The sequence below is a fragment of the Ammodytes marinus genome (assembly GCF_949987685.1).
Source record: "Ammodytes marinus genome assembly, chromosome: 5".
NCBI lineage: Eukaryota > Metazoa > Chordata > Actinopteri > Uranoscopiformes > Ammodytidae > Ammodytes > Ammodytes marinus.
The window spans coordinates 19,073,717-19,091,023 of NC_137234.1; the positions used below are offsets into that span (position 1 = coordinate 19,073,717).

Sequence of the window (17,307 nt, forward strand, 5' to 3'; positions counted from 1 at the left end):
TAACTTTACTATGTAAATGTTAATCAAATAAATTTGAATAAAATTTGTTTTCAGAAATATAAATATATATTGTATTTTGATACAAAATAATATTAGTATGAGAAACTCCTGCAGGAGCACCTAATATTTAAAAATTTTAATATAAATTACAACTAATACATTTATTAGAAATTGTTCATTCCAAAAGTTGTACATTTAACATTAGGTAACCACTGGAAACGTGCCAACCCTCAGGAAATGTTGGCTGTTACAACTTAAGTTAAATCTTGTGCGTGGTTGCAGGCTTTACCGAATGTCATACTGTATATAGACGGGGATGTGTCTGATTCTGCGCATTCAATGATTCGAGTGTAATTAGCATGTTTGACGTCATGAACTGCAAACAAATGACCCCATAAAAAGAGGGAACTTGTCTGAAAAAAAGAAAAGGAGCGACACAGTTACCGAGTCACTTCAGTCACAGTGACACCGAAACGAAGACAATACAGACTTGACGTCTGCGCCTAAAGATGCCCCTTTCATCCAGCTCCACGTCCTCTACAAAGAGCATCCGTAGAGCAGCCTCCGAGCTGGAGAGATCTGATTCCATCACGGTAAGAAGTTTTATTTTTTCAATTTTAATTTTAATTTTCATGATCAACATATGTGATTGTGTCCCCAATACTATCTCTACGTTATACCGCTATAAAGGTGTGTTTTGCGCACAGAGAGTTTGGCGATGTGACTATTACGCACCGGCGGTGCCTGGTGCGCACTAGAGCATATACACATACAATCTAAATATATATCAATTAACATCTAACATCAGTTCAAATATTTGCTTTGGCAGCTACTCAGTCTTAGCTATGTCGTAGGTTTACCACGACTGCATTGGTGCTCTAATGCGCATTTGGGGATGTAAAACACTGCCATCAAATATGCAACGAGATATCCAAAAGGTAAGACAAATCCAAGCAGTAACTGTGTCTGTGTAAGTGTGCTCGGACAGCGGGTTAAATCAAAACATCTGCAGTATGCAAGACTTTTTTTCTTTCTTATGGAACAGTCTCAAAGATTCCTCGGTCGGCGGCAAAGCTTGATCGACGACGCGCGCAAGGAGAGGGAAGCCGCGGTTGCTGCGGCAGAGGCTGCAGAGGTCAGTGAACAGATAGTGTTTGAGGAGGATGACGGGAAAGCGCTGCTCAACATCTTCTTCACCTTAAGAACATCCAAGACTCCGACACTTTCGCGGACACTCAAAGTTTTTGAGGTATGAAATGTACATTTTCTAATAAGTGTACATTTTCTCATTATGAAGTGCTTATAAGTTATGACTCATTCCTTAATTAATTAATCAATATAATAATTACTAATGCCACATAGATCCGTTGTTGAGAATAAGATAATTAATATGAGAGACATATTTTTGAGTTGAAAAAATCACACTGGCTGGTTGTTTTTTTCTACTTAGGAACAATGCAGTAATACATGTAAATATATGGGGTTCCCATTCTCTGAAAAGCTATCAAGTCTGAAATTATACATGTAATTAGGAGAAATGGATTTCGGTCTAGATCGTCTGCAGGCCATTTCTATGGGGTTAATAAGTCAAAGGGATTTGTCACAATGGCGACCCAAATAATGATCAAATAATAACTTAGTAACTGTCGGTAAAATTTTTTTTAAATGATTTATTAACCTAGTCCTCTGTCCAAAAAATAAGCTGATGTCCCTTTATAAACGGTGACTTAATAGAAAGCTGTATCATGAAGACGTTAAAAGATAAACAAGTTTGGAAGCATATTATATCCAATTTGCAGTTTTATTTACTAAGAAAGTGGATCACATTTGTTGCACAGTTCAATCCTGATCATGTATGAGACATATATGGCCTAATTAAATCTAACATGGATGGCAATTTGGTTATATAGACAAAATATAAAATAATGGAATATAAACTGTATGCTTTTTTTTAACCAATATTGGAGAGTGTATCTTCCTATTATATATACAAGAAAAACCTTGCATGGCTTTTCCTTTTTTGTTTGTTTGTTGAAGAGTCCAATGAAACGGTTTGTTATCAACACACTCATAGTTATAGTCCACTGCATGAGTTATTACATTTCAGTGGGTTGACTGTTTCAGACTTTCGAAGCTAAGATTCACCATTTGGAGACGCGACCGTGCCGGAAGCTCAAGGACAGCCTGGAAGGCCTGGAGTACTTTGTCCGCTGTGAGGTGCACCTCTCAGATGTCGGTACTCTCATCAGCTCCATCAAGAGGAACGCTGAGGATGTTAAAACCACCAAAGAAGTCAAATGTAAAACCCTTTCACTGATTTTATAAAATTCAATATTTTTCCCCTCCAAAAAAGTGTATTTGACTGAATATAGCCATTTGTTTCCTTTTCTCATCTAGTTCACTGGTTCCCAAAGAAAATAGTAGATTTGGACAAATGTCATCATCTGGTCACAAAGTTTGATCCAGACTTGGACCAAGACCATCCAGTAAGTGACCTGTAAGCGTGTATGATGAGAAATATTTGTCATTGCCATGCTGGCTGTGTTGTTGGACACATACGTCACGAGTCAAGACACATAAAATGTGATCAGAGTGTGATATATTTGATTTGAACAGGGCTACACAGACCCTGCCTACAGACAGAGGAGGAGAATGATTGGAGACATCGCCTTCAAATACAGACAGTGAGATACAGCCTTTGGCTTGAATACTGCACAGATGTTCATAAAAAAAATTGATTATTCCTGATATATCTGTACACATGTCTGTCCTCAGTGGGCAGTCGATTACCAGAGTGGAATACACTGAGGAGGAAATTGGCACATGGTAAGGGCTGCTGTATCCTCATTTAAAATGCTGTTAATGATGTGCACGTGAAGGCTGAAGACTTACGCCACCAAGCATACAATCAAAATAATAACTAAGTTTTCAAAAAAAGTCAGTTAACCCCCCTGCTGTTTCAACACTAGGAAATCATAGTCTGTTAACCGCCCCCTGAATTACTCTCATTTCGTTGGAAATGACTTGTCTTTAATTGGTATTTTTGGTAAATTAGTTGCAGATGGAGAACGCTGTAAAACATACAGTTAAGTCAGTGCATTTTCGATAATATCATTCACCTTTATCATCTTTAAATATTTGTTGATGCCATGAAAGATTAGTTAATAAATGTTGCAATAGGGATTCATACTGTAGGTTAATTTGTCTAGCAATTTTCAACAAGAAGGATACAACTTTTCATAAGTTTTTAAAAGGGATTTAGACACTATAGATAAGAATCCCAAGGCAATATACAAAAAAACACTAAAATGTTTCAAAACGTATTGAATCAAGTAGAAAATGATTACACACTGATTACACAGAAGAATAAAACATACTTAGAGTGGATTTTATACTCGACCATTATTGCAACAACTCAAATCAATTCAAATCAATTGAATTATTATGCAATTGTATCCATAATTAGGAGGGAAGTTTACTCAACTCTGAGGGACTTGTATAGCACCCATGCCTGCAGTGAATACGTTGAGGCCTTCCGTCTGCTTGAAAGGCATTGTGGGTACAGCCCGGACAACATTCCCCAGTTGGAAGACGTGTCATGCTTCCTAAAAGGTAAAGACCATAAGAAACAGTGGTGAAACGTAAACACTCGCAGTAAAGTAACTGTTTAGTTTAATTGATTTGCATGCCTCTTAATCTCTCTTTCTCTCTTCCTCACACACACACACACACACACACACACACACACACACACACACACACACACACACACACACACACACACACACACACACACACACACACACATAGAGCGCACAGGGTTCACTCTGCGTCCAGTAGCAGGTCTGCTCTCAGCCAGAGATTTCCTGGCTAGTTTGGCATTCCGTGTGTTCCAGTGCACCCAGTACATCCGACATGCCTCCTCTCCTATGCACTCCCCAGAGCCGTGAGTTGGAATGTGACCCCTCTTGCTTTGCTGCTCGCATCAAACCTTACCATACTTTTTTGCAATAGAAACCCATGCATTTGTCAGTGTCTCAGAAATAATATTGTGTGATCCGCCATCAGCTTCCCATCATTCAATCTCTGGCATCTTTCCTTGGCAGTGCCTTTTTCCCACTCCGTCTCTAATTTCAGCTTAATTAAATTATGTCTGAATAACATACTGATCAAAAACATGTTACACACAAAATGATAGCATGAAGTAAATAAAATAAATACAATGAACATGTACAAAGTCAGTGACAATAGAAAAAATATCAAGTAAGAAACACCCTTTAATAAAGAGAAATAATTAAAGAACATACAGTATATGTAAATTAAACTAAATAAGAATTAAATCAGTTAATATCTCCTCACAATCCCCCCACCAGTTCAGTTTGTGCGCTGAAAAAAAAGTCTGGTGTTTATATACCGTGCACGCTCCGTAAACTGGTATTTAAACAAAGGGGGCCCAGCAACATGCCTGTTCACATAGCCTAGGCTATTTAATACTGTAACACTGTTTTTTTTTTGCATACACACACACTAAATGAATGGGTCGTGAGGAGATATTCACCAATTTTGACAAAAAGCATTTTCCAGATTCACTGACTCCGCCTTTATATAAAAAGCCTATCCTATAGAACTTGGTATCACGCACTCCCAGTGTCCAGTTTAAATAAGCACACTACTTGAGGAAAATAAAGAAAAGTCGGGATTTTTGGAAAAGTTTCATTTTAAGTTAACTGTTAAAATGTTTTCCCCAGATTTTGGCTCTGTAAGAAAATAAGCTTCTGTCTTCACTTCCTCTTGTTTCACACTGGAGACAGAATTGTTTTTCACTTTATTGCAACCATTGTTTTGTAATGAAAGAAGTCTACATTTCCAGTTAGCGATCACAAAATCTGTATTTACTTACTGCAAACGTATCGTAGGGCTTTTTTCAATTGTGACCACACACGGTCCCAGTTGAATCTTGCTTTTTCTTGTTTCTTCAGTGACTGTGTTCATGAATTGTTGGGCCACGTCCCCATGTTGGCCGACCGCACTTTTGCCCAATTTTCACAGGTGAGTGGGACAGGATCTGGTGGACTTACTTGTTATTTTCCATGCTGTGCTATAATGTTTTGGTGACATCTTTTTGATTTTTTGCTGCAGAACCTTGGTCTGGCATCACTTGGCGCTTCAGATGAAGATATTGAGAAACTTTCCACAGTAAGACCATAGGCCACAAATTCTTTCAGTACTTAGGGACTGTACAACAATGATTGAGGTTGAAACAGACCCTCCCCAGGCTGGTTTATTAATAACTGCTTTGCAACCCTCCCCTTTCCTTAGAAAGAAATTAGAACAAATCCACTTATGTCAACTCATATTTTTAAACAAAATAAATTAATCTAAGAATATGTTTTGTAGCTTACACATATGATTGGAATAGACGATTGCCAAAATTATGAAACACATAAAAATGTGGCCCTTCTGTTTATTGTTTTCTTGGGGGGGTGGGGGGTACGTATGAAAGTGTTGTGCACTTTAGAGAGACCACATCACAAGTTAACAAATACCTAACACAAGCTATAATGTAATTCAATTAAGTGTTAAACTAAGGCAGAGACATGATAGTTGTCCCCTTCATACGGCAGAACTACTTGCGCACAAAGGCATTTTGGTGACGTAGTATTTTGGTTAAACCATTCAGTCTGTTATTTCACACAAGACAAATATTAAATGAAATATAAATCAAAGAACTAACAACAATCCACTTGTTTTCCCAAAGCTATGACTACCTCCTTTCAACCAAAAGAAAAAAAAGACATAACCCATCCCCTTCTCTGACCCCACCTCCCTCCCTGATCATTTTTGTACATTCCCTTATATAATAATGAACTGACGGCCGACCCCAGTATCCTTCTTGTTCTCACTCACTCTTCTGTATGTGCTTTTCCCATCAGCTCTACTGGTTCACCGTTGAGTATGGCTTATGTAAACAGAATGGTGAAGTGAAGGCTTACGGCGCTGGACTGCTCTCCTCTTACGGAGAGCTTGTGGTGCGTTCCAGGAGATTTGCTCTGCTTTCTGCTCAATGAATTAATATTTCCCAGAATAAAAAATAAATAAAAAAAGGCATCAGTAAAAGCCAAACAAGCTGTCAGTAAATTCTCCATCTTTCTTTTTTAACCGCAATCCAGCACTCACTGTCTGACGAACCAGAAACAAGAGAGTTCCATCCAGAGGCCGCGGCAATGCAGCCCTATCAAGATCAGACCTACCAGCCCGTCTACTTTGTCTCTGAGAGTTTTTCAGATGCAAAAGAAAAATTCAGGTACCGAAAGCCCACATGTTTTCTTGTTTGCACCCACACACGCACACAGAGAAGACACGAGAACACACAGGAGACAGAAGAGAAGACAAAAAAACAAAAAGTAAAGGGGTTATGTAAGGACAAGGTCAGAGAACAGCCAGTCAACCCCTGAGGCCACGAGACTTTTGCAGGTCAGCCATGGCAGCCAGAAGACAGCTGTTAATAATGTAGTCTTTCTTACCGAGGCAAAACGCCAGAGTTTCATTTGGCAAACAGATCAAATGATGCCCTGCAAAACAAGTAGCTTTGGTGAGTGTTTTTGAAAGCATTTGGTCTCTAGTAAGAATACAGCACACGGCATCCCCTGCAACTCTGGATGAGGAAAATACCAGCACGTTTGTAAAAAAGAAAAGAAAAAAAGAACGTGGTAAATTTGAAAAAGACTACAGTATGAATATGTTTAGAGTGTGGCGCAGGGCATTCCAGTGTCTGTTAAGGGGAACATAAACAACACGCCAAACTACAAGTACTCAATTAAAGAGAGGTTTCCTGAGGCCAGGCAGCTGCAATGCATATATTAACAAAGAGCTCAAAGAACGACCTCACCCTCGAGTTCTCTGGGTAAATTACTCTTTTGTTCTTTTTCCGGAACTCTTGTATTTCACAAAGGGGGTATGTGGCCGGTATCAAGCGTCCCTTTTCTGTGAGGTTCGATCCATATACCAGCAGCGTGGAGGTGCTGGACAACCCACTGAAGGTCCAAGGAGGCCTGGAGGGAGTGAAGGATGAGCTCAAAGTGCTGACTGATGCCCTCAGTGTTTTGTCATGATGTTGAAGCACCCTGTCTGTGACTGACCATCCTGCTGTTGTGTGTGACATGTTCATCTATCTGTGCTGTAACCCCAGTCTAATGCTGTCTGTCTGTCTCTGATGAGTTGTCGCTTGCTGTCGCTGATTGGCTGGTTGGCCGACAAAGGTCTCAACCATTAAAAACCTCAATACGCAGCGCAGGCAAAGTTTCCCAAAGATGTTAATCGCCTCGCAAAGCAGTCACTCCATTTGTGAAACCAATGGGGTTTTACCAACATTCATGCTTATGAGGCAAAATGTGTTGTATGTCAAAGTCTGCACCAAAATCAAAGGGAGCTGTCATAATGAATGTATTCAAAGAAAAAACTAAATGGGCATGGAATGAGTATTTTAAAATCAAATAAATGTAAGAGTAAAATTAAGTGCGTATTTTAAATTCTATTTATTTTATTCAGGGGATAAAATTCCCCTGCTGTGTTAAAGGCTTTATTTTATATGTGAATTCCTCATTTGAGTATATCTCTAAACTTACTGATTCGTTTGGTTTCCTGCTGCTTTTGTCTCGCAGTGTAAATGCAGGATAAAATTAATAATAAAACAAGCTTTCCATGTACTGCTGATTGTTGTGTGAGTGAAAAGAATATGTAAAATAATTAAAATTCTCAAATGAAAGTTTGCTGTCATTCATGATTACACACATGCACACACGCACGGCCACACACACACACACACACACACACACACACACACACACACACACACACACACACACACACACACACACACCAAATAGGAATCACCAATCATTTTAGAGATTTAAGGATGCTTAGCTACATAATAATTTATATTTGTCTACCACAAGAGGGGGCAGTCCAGCAGGGCCTACCTGCCAGGTCTTCAAATCACAGCAGATTTTCATTGAACCTATTAAATGAATCATTTGTCTAAATGCTCTCCTCCTGCCTTCAATCCAAACTGGCTATTTTGCAATATTATCAGATGTTAAAATAATCTAATAAACATTTCAATGAAAATTATACATTTCTAGAGAAGCAGATGGGGGAAAAATCTAATGTTATGTTCATTTTCGTTTGATAAAATAGTGTTGCACAACCTCTGCTCATTTTCGTTTGAAAAAATAGTGTTGCACAACCTCTGCTTAAATGAATAGTATCACCTAAATGAATGGTATACAAGCTCACCTTCACCTTTATGAATACATTATGTTACTTACCAGGGACCATAGTGAGAGGCACACTCATGAATATTGCTGAAACAAAGAAGGAATGTACAACAGGAGTAGGATTTGGGAGTTTGCCCGGGCAGAGCTCCCGGTGGTCAGCCAGGTAATATGTTGTGAATCAGGTCCCTGGGCCCTGCATGCCGTCCAGTCAATACACGTTGATGCCATTCTCCTCCAACCTGCTGAGGAGCTGCGAGGCAAACAAACGGAGGTTCACCACCCAGACCACTAGGTGTCAGTCTGAAGACATGTCCAGATCCTTGACTCCTCCAGAAGCCACACTTATATAAGGGAATCCCTCATACACAATTGTATATAATATAAAAAAATAAAAAATAAAAAAATGTTTTACTCTTCTGTAAAATCAAAATAAGAAAAAAAAATCTCGAGCTTCATGTATGCAGCCCCCCCACCCCTTTTGTCAATTGCGAAGCTGCCAAGGCAACATCTGGATGAGGTTTTTCTGCTGGATTGATTTGGAACAAGACAGAGCGAGTTCCCTGTGTTTTATCCATTGTGTGAATGATGCATTGATAAACTTTTTTTCTCGTAAGAAAAATATTATATTTTTAAGCAAGTGAGCAACCGAATGTCACTTTTTTGTCACCATCACTTCCTTTCCGTGATGCAGCATTTACACTGGCCAAAGGCTTTGACACTGTTGATACTTGCATCAGCCAGCCAAACCCGCTGCATTCTCCTCTTCCTCAACCCCACTTTAGGCTCTCTTCAGCTAGGAGAGTAATCGGCCGTCACGTTTGACCCCAGTGACTTCATCTTAACACCTGAGTCATAGGAGAGACCTGGGCCTCACTTTTTCCACTCTTAATCACAGCATGGCGGAGACAGAGACATTGACATTTAATTTTTTTTCACTTTGAGTCTGAGGAATTACGTCTATTCTTGTTCAGACTGCATCCTGTGTGTAAACATTGTGATTGTAGGTTACAGTGCGTAAACGTGGAAAATGCCTATGGAATTGTTCCATATTTTGTAACTCTCTCTCTCTCTCTCTCTCTCTCTCTCTCTCTCTCTCTCTTCTCTTTTTGCCTTTTCTCCCTTTAAGCACTTTTCCATGAAACCTCTCTGGACCATTTTTTCTTCCTACCAGCCGTGAAGAGGAGGAGCGAGGGGGTGGGCTGTAGGAGAGATGGGCGTGTTTGGGTATATAATACTTCTCCCTGAGAAGTTTGGTCGCCTGGTCTTTGGGACAGCCTCTCACACATCATCTCTATAGCCGCACCAACTGGGAAACTAACTCACCTGCAACCTCTTCAACCAAATAGGCTAACCCCTGACGTTTTGACCACCTGACATGGAGACCCAGCAAAGACACGGACACCACTCACTTTTCCACACCTGCCGAAGAACGGAGAACAGCAGAATAATGAAGGTAACCAAACGGAACAAATAGTTTTATACTCTCCCGGTCGCACTGTGCGCGTATTGAAAGACCTCTGACAGGGCTAAAACGATGCCTTCTTGGCTCTGTGAGTGAAAAACCCGCTCCAAGCTGAGCTGATGCATTGTCCGCATCATTTTTTGTTGTTTTATTTTTTGTTATTTTTGTGCCATATGAGCAACTGGACATCTCCTAAAGTGCATGCAACAGGGAACGTTCAAGGTGCATAAATGACACGAAGGGCGATTGAAGCTTTTGAAACCTTTGTGCAACAGGTAACCCGATAGGATATAAGGAAAAGGAGTTTGAGAGGTTTTTTATTCTTCTCTCGCCTTGATGGTGCGCCGTTCGCTGCTGGACTCGGAGCAAACAGCTGGTCTTTCTGCCGGCAGATAGGGGGCGGTAGGTCTGAGGGTCAGTGAGCTCATCAGAGGGTGAGCAAGGGGAAAATATATGCTGAGTCTGGCTTTTCAGATAGTTAACTATCGAGTAGCCGGTCTTGCAACTTCTGGAGAGTTGTGTAAGAGGGTGAAAGCCAGAGATACCGTCTACTTTTTCCTCCAGAATAAGCACTTCTCTCTTGGGGGGAGAGGGGGCGGAGGAGTCTGTACATTTGGAATCATTTGTCTCGCGCAATAGATTTTTCCTCCTGAGTTAATACGTCAATAGGCCTACATAGGACCAGCACTTAACACTGGAACACTGGAAGTCGTACATCTTGTTCAAGCATGCAAACGCGTATAGAGGGGATATCCTCGTATATCACACTGAAAGGCAACATCTGGCTGTCACCTGGGATTTTTTTTCTTCTTCTACTTTAGTAATGTGTAATGTCATCACTTCTGAAATATGTGTTTCCGTTTCAAAGCAAATGTTTTATTCTGCGATGTGTTTTTATTTTTGTGCCCGCAGGTCAAGAAGATGTCTTCGTCCAGTCGTGCGCTGCTGTTTGCACTGGCCCTGGCGCTCTACGTTGTGGAAGTTGCCTCGGCGGAGACGCTATGTGGAGGAGAGCTGGTGGATGCGCTGCAGTTTGTCTGTGAAGACAGAGGCTTCTATTTCAGTAGGTTCAAACCCATTGCAAGTGCAAATGTCGTTTCACTTTTTAAGTCCCTCTGTTGGGTATCTCTGTTGTTCATGCGCACACATCTGTTTGGATAGTATGTGGCTGTGCTGTATGCGTGATTGGTATTTTTTTATTTCTCGTGCACGCACACTGACGGAGAGAGAGAGATTATAGCCAGCTGTGTGTCTCAAGACCCGGCCCAGGCCGGTCTGCTGAGTGTGCGCTTTCTGCCCACTATACACCGTACCTCTCATTGCATATGAAAGGCCGGCGAGCTGTGAAGGCACACACGACTCTGCGCGAGACAATGGGCCGCTTGTTTACCAGTATAGTAATAGCACCCCAAGAGGCATACCAGTCACCTCAGCACCACTGTTCCCAGGCCAAGCGACCACACTGATGAGTGTGGGGGAAGGGGGGCTGGGTTGGGGGGAGCTGTTTTTTTATGTCAGGTTAAGAGTAAGGCTCCCTAACATCAATTCTGATCATTTCTTCCATTGTGGCAATGATGTGGGAATAGCTGTTAAGCATTATGTGAATGCTGTTAATCCTCAGATGGATAAGCTTCCCTTCGCACAGTCTGCCGGTGTTTGCGGTGGACACAACTTCACCTTCCTCAGCTGTCAGTATCGGCAGCAGAGTAAACACCATTTCATTTTGAAAAATATGTGTAATATATTTATTTTTGCATTTGACATGCAGACAGTTTGTTTGTGTTCCACAAAAGCTCAAATCAGAAATATCCTTATCCAATTTAAGCCAACAGTTATCCCTCCTCCTCCATCATGGGTCCCTGTCTCTCTCATGTTCCTCTTACTGCAGTCAAATCTTGCCATCCCTATCATGAGATAACTTCAACTTTGTGTGAGGCGCAATACTTCAAACAAGGCCTTTATTGGTCATGGATTCCCATGTTTACTCCCTTACCCCTTTGTTTTGCGTTCTTCCCCTCTGTTTTGACCCTCACACTCCCTCTCTGAGCTGATCCCCTTCCCTCCTGTCTTCTCTACCTCTATGCCTCCCTCTCTTCTCCCTACTCATCCTCTTTATCTCTGCTGACTTGACAAAGGACAAGGTCACAGAAGAGTTTCCATTTTATGTAATTGTTCCGACAAAAGGTCTTTCCGAGAGTTTAGCTGCCCTGTCTCTCTCTCGTCACTCTTTTAGTTTGTCTACAGCGCCTTGGTGTTTACTTGTGTATTCACTCATTAAACGACTTCCGGATAGGCCTAATCAGATTATCCTCTACAAACAAAAAGATTTGTTTCAGTTGGTCATAGATTTCCTGTTATCCTCTTTGTTCCGTGGACTTGCTGTGATTGTCAAAGTAATCCTGCGAAAACAACCTTTTTTTTCTTGTTTTTTTTACTGGTGCCAGTGTTGTGTTTTTTAGGCCGTAAAAAACTTTACCCCCTTTCCTCGTGGCCTTTTCTTCATCCCCTGTTGTGGTTCTTCTTCAGGTCGGCCAACCAGCAGGGGAAGCAACCGGCGCACCCAGAACCGTGGGATCGTGGAGGAGTGCTGTTTCCGTAGCTGTGACCTCGGCCTGCTGGAGCAGTACTGTGCCAAACCCGCCAAGTCCGAAAGGGACGTGTCGGCCACTTCTCTACAGGTCATACCCGTCATGCCCCCACTAAAACAGGTACGTCTTGACGACAACAACAACAACAACACGCCACTGTGGGAAACATTTAACTAATCCGCTAGTCTATATCTGTCCTGCAATCTCCTGCGCCTCCATTCACCTATGAGCCTCACCCGTATGTCCCTGACACATAGCGCAGAGCACAGACAGGTTTAACTTGTTCAATTGGTCACTGGTAAGCAGTTACTTTTCAAGCAAAGTGCTGACCATCGTGGAAAACATCAAGAAGTACATAACATTCAGGACAAAAAGGCTGACTGTCTGAGACAGACTGGCTGCGTGTGTATGTGTGTGTATGTGTGTGTGTGTGTGTGTGGGTGCTGGTCCATAACAAAACAGTGTGTTCTGAATTGCGATTCAGAACACACTGTGCGATTATTAGTCATGCAACAGCATGCTCTCCGAAACCTGGCATGCATCATTGTGATCTGTGTGGTCAGGAACACCTGACCCAGCAATTAGAGATTCTTCGAAATATGTCACAAACATGCCTGGAAGCGTCAACACGTTTCGGGCCCCTTCACTGCATTCACAAGACTGAGCCGGGCTGCTTTCCAGACCTCTAAAATAAATACTTTTTATTTTTAGACAAGGCTGGAAAGATGTATATAATGTTCCCACTTTGCCTTTGATATTGTTTGTGATGTCAACAAAATAACTGAACAAACATGGTGATGTCATGAGGAAAATAATGTATTTTCTGTCATGAAATGCAAAAAAAAATAAAAAAGAGTGAGAGTGGGAGTGGGAGAGGGAGAGGGAGAGAGAGAGTCTGCAAGGGAATTAGTTGGGACATGTCCCTAGTTTGTCTGGGCAGGGAGAGTTGATGGGTACAGCCTGCTCTGAGGGCCAGCTGTTCTTGGGCTATTGAGCAGGCCTGGAGTGAATGAAGAGGGATAAACACTCCTCAAGTGGCAGGACCAAAACAAGCCATTCAGATGCAGCACCGGCTACTCACGCATATCTTCTGCTACCACTCCCACTTTGTTTCAATCCCAAAAACCTTACGCCGTATTTTAAAGAGTTCGCCGTGTAAGAATAGAGGGGTTTGAAATTAAATGAAATGTGTTTATGGGTCGTTTAATTTCGGCCTTCAGAGGTTACACGGTTCAGCGGGTCGTTTGGCTTAACGGGCGACTTGCTCCTTATATGTATATGAGGCCAGTGACCGCCCTTCCCTTTGACAGTATGTTAAAGAGGCTGAACTAAGCACTTGTTGACAGCTTCTCTCAGTCAAGGAAACCAAAACAAGGGCAAGTTGGAGGCAAAGGCGAGTCTGTTATGACGGCTCGGCGCTATATAAGAATGACATTTGATTTTCCATTTGACTGGCCCCAACAATGACTGAAAGTTCTCAAAACAAAACAAACAAAGGCTTTCCTCCATTGTAGTAAGTATGTGCAACAGTATCTTATCACTTCTAATGAACTCACTCCCTCTTTTCCCTTTTTTCCTCTTATTTTCATCCGGCACGCCACAATAGGAAGTCCCAAGGAAGCAGCATGTGACCGTGAAGTATTCCAAATACGAGGTGTGGCAGAGGAAGGCGGCCCAGCGGCTCCGGAGGGGTGTCCCCGCCATCCTGAGGGCCAAAAAGTATCGGAGGCAGGCGGAGAAGATCAAAGCCGAGGAGCAAGCCATCTTCCACCGGCCCCTCATCAGCCTGCCCAGCAAACTGCCTCCTGTCTTGCTCACCACGGACAACTTTGTCAGCCACAAATGAGCCCCGCTGCCAGCCCTTTGCACAGACAAGAGTTTGGAGGGAGAAAAAAAAGACTAGGGGATTATAGCTTTGTCTCTGACGTCATTTCTGTGGCAGTCCTCTTTGACCTCCCCTGCCCTATCCGAGCCCACCGATCCCTCCCCCTGCTCTCATCAACTACTTCTTGACCCCCTTGCCCCTTTCTAATGCTCCCCCCCTCAACCCCCACCCACCCTCCTCCGGCACACAAACATGCCTTCACATTCTTCCTGTCTGAACTCTTTCGCTCCCTCTCTCTTTCAGTCACCGACACAAAAGGCACAAACACAAATGATGAACAGAAAGTTAACAATTTGGCTGAATGCAATTCAGGTGGATCCTTAAAGCGACAGACAAACGGCCAAGGAGAAAAGAAGATGAAAGAGATCTGGGGTTTGCAAGTGTCAAGAGGACACCCCAGTGGAATGTTTTTTTGTCCTTGTGGAAGCCAACTGAAAGTGAAGAGCAGCTTGCATGAAAGAATCCATTCCACATCATTTTTTTCCTGAGGCAAAAAGAAAATCTCTGTTAGTTCTTTTTCTTATTAGTTTGCACCTCTACCTATAAAGGGACTTCCACACTGTAAGGAATTATTTTGTAAAATTAGATTCCTGTTCCAGCACCTTTTGATCACAAACAAAAAGCAGCAAAGAGTCTGCAAAATTGCACATTGCCACGGATTACGTCAAAGTAAAGAAAAAAATGGCACTATTTTTTTATGAACAATGAACGTGTAGCTTAAAAAAATGTCATGGTGCTAGCTTTGGGAATGGACTCAAAGAAGAGGTTGAAAAGCACGTTTTTTTTCTTTGAATGAATAATAAAACTTTCCGTTTTAAGGAAAGTTGTGACTTTAAAAAAGGAAAATAAAGGACCTGGGGAGCTCCTGGCAGTGGCAATGTCAAGGGGGAAGTGTCACTGAGAGGGCTGTGTCGGCATATAGGCTCACAGCAAGCGGCTGCTCATCACTAACAAAGGGGGACCTGAGACCCCGTCCCTGTCCCTCCTGTCCCTCTGAGGCTGCCACACACAGGGAACAGTGTGGGGACACATATGGGACACTGTGGACCGCCTGGATTGGGACAGTACTACAGTTCTGGGACAGAACTTCCGGTTTGCCATGGTTTTGCAGACTGCTCTGACAGGAAGTAACATGTCATGGACAAAGAGCAATTGGGATAATGATGATTCTATTTTATTTTGTCTTTTATCTGTTTTCTTTTCATATCAATGTGTCAATGAAAAAAATGGAAAACCCCGTCAGTTTCTGGTACCGTGACATTCCTGTTTTTCCAAGTTAGGCTTTTTTTTTTTTGTCTGTCTGTTTGTTTGTTTGTTTCCTTGGTTATTATTATGATGTTATTTTACAGTTCTAAAGAAAGGCACACAATTTCAATACAAAGGGAAAAATACAGCAGCAATAATGTCAACTAACATTTTATTTTTTAATGTATATCAGTAGTATTCACATGCTTTTGCCTGAAAACAAATACTTGAATATATATATACATCTTTATATATATATGTATATATATGTATATATATATATATAAATATAGATATATAATTAGTTTCCAGGGACATTGTGTTATTTTCCTTTAGTCTGAGCTGTATCTTGCGTAATGAGCCGCCAAGCTTTTTTGTTTGTTTGTTGAAATACAAATAAGGGCACTGTATAAAGGCATTATTTATTTTGTTATAAAATATATTTGAAAAATTGGTCCAAATAATATACGTAGCACTGATGCTCAACTGACGGTTATTTTGTATGATCTCTGTTTTCCAATTGGAGTTGTAAGGCTTTTTTTGTAGATGCTTTGTACCAAAAATAATGTCTTTTTTTCCTTTTTTGTTTGTTTGCCATAGTTACTTTAAATTAATATTTTAACAGCAGCATAGCCTGGATTTGCTTGGCATGTTTTTTCACAGACATAGGCACATACTCTGAAACACGTTGGTCTGCATGGATGTCCAGAAGCCTGTCAGGGTTATCTGGGATAAAGGAAAGCATCAACGAGTGACTTTTATTATTGGAAAAATAACTGTTCAACAGTGATTGTACTCAAACCCACTATGTTTTAAAGCCACTTTAGTATTGATGGCGGGGGAATGATCAGTCCTTCATTAAATCATGTCTTTCTAAATGTGCATGGTGTCCTTTGATCTTCCAAGGAACATCTCGCCCATGTGCCAGTGCCACTGAGGTTGTTGTGTGTTTGTTTGGGTCTAAATAACCGGTCAGTTGTAGATCTAGGTTTGACTAGGTCTACAACACACAAGTCATTTGGCTGATGCCTAAATTAAAGGTAATGGTGTTGCTATGATGCTAGTAACCAACAAAGGTCACATTAAGGTTGTTCTCTATCAAGGAGAGAGTCTATCTATCTATCTATCTATCTATCTATCTATCTATCTATCTATCTATCTATCTATCTATCTATCTATCTATCTATCTATCTATCTATCTATCTATCTATCTATCTATCTATCTATCTATCTATCTATCTATCTATCTATCTATCTATCTATCTATCTATCTATCTATCTATCTATCTATCTATCTATCTATCTATCTATCTATCTATCTATCTATCTATCTATCTATCTATCTATCTATCTATCTATCTATCTATCTATCTATCTATCTATCTATCTATCTATCCTCTCAACTCTACTCTTAGAAGACAATGCTCCTGATCTTATGCATCAACAGAATCGGTATTTGCATTGCGAGGTGGTCGAGGGAGGGGGCGGGGGGGCAGGGTTGTTAGGCGGCCATTCACCCCTCAGCAATCTTCCAATAATAACTCCATCCAATATGCATTTGATGAAGGGCTATCAAGCTGAACCTTTTCTGAAGCACTCAGGAAAAATAAATAAAATAAAAACAATCTATGCTCTCTGCGGTAGAAGTGGGCTATAGTTGCTGAGTGTAAGTGCTAATCTTGTTGTGGGAGGGCAGCCGAGGGCATACCTGGCCACAATGATATATAGCTCTCAGTGACAAACTACCGAAACCCATGTCCGAAACAAGGTAAATCTGTGCCACATCATGTTTCCTCCGTGTCATGCATCGCTCTTGAACTTGAGACCTAATGGATACTCGCTCCACTGTGG

The 17,307-nt window shown here is 41.3% G+C and overlaps 2 protein-coding genes across 2 annotated transcripts; both read left to right on the top strand.

Annotated features, from left to right (window-relative positions):
• Nucleotides 1–509: 509 nt before the first annotated feature.
• On the top strand, nucleotides 510–7,112 carry th (tyrosine hydroxylase; the record flags this gene model as incomplete). Its single annotated transcript, XM_080027324.1, has 14 exons — nucleotides 510–593; nucleotides 855–938; nucleotides 1,046–1,249; nucleotides 2,125–2,299; nucleotides 2,398–2,486; nucleotides 2,617–2,684; nucleotides 2,776–2,826; nucleotides 3,467–3,612; nucleotides 3,811–3,946; nucleotides 4,980–5,049; nucleotides 5,140–5,196; nucleotides 5,934–6,029; nucleotides 6,171–6,304; nucleotides 6,953–7,112. 14 exons carry the CDS (start codon nucleotides 510–512, stop codon nucleotides 7,110–7,112), a joined length of 1,554 nt encoding a protein of 517 aa, XP_079883450.1.
• Nucleotides 7,113–9,545: 2,433 nt separating this feature from the next.
• On the top strand, nucleotides 9,546–16,680 carry igf2b (insulin-like growth factor 2b). The gene is made up of 4 exons (XM_080027361.1): nucleotides 9,546–9,729; nucleotides 10,651–10,801; nucleotides 12,265–12,446; nucleotides 13,933–16,680. The coding sequence occupies exons 1-4, from the start codon at nucleotides 9,652–9,654 to the stop codon at nucleotides 14,170–14,172; spliced, it is 651 nt and encodes a 216-aa protein (XP_079883487.1). The 5' UTR covers nucleotides 9,546–9,651; the 3' UTR covers nucleotides 14,173–16,680.
• The last annotated feature ends 627 nt before the right edge of the window (nucleotides 16,681–17,307 follow it).

What these genes read in the sequence shown, in the direction of transcription:
- igf2b (XM_080027361.1), top strand. Translation starts at nt 9,652, where the DNA reads ATGGAGACCCAGCAAAGACACGGACACCACTCACTTTTCCACACCTGC. An exon ending in AGACAGAGGCTTCTATTTCA is followed by an intron (nt 10,802 to 12,264) that starts GTAGGTTCAAAC and finishes GTTCTTCTTCAG; the next exon opens with GTCGGCCAACCAGCAGGGGA. An exon ending in TCATGCCCCCACTAAAACAG is followed by an intron (nt 12,447 to 13,932) that starts GTACGTCTTGAC and finishes ACGCCACAATAG; the next exon opens with GAAGTCCCAAGGAAGCAGCA.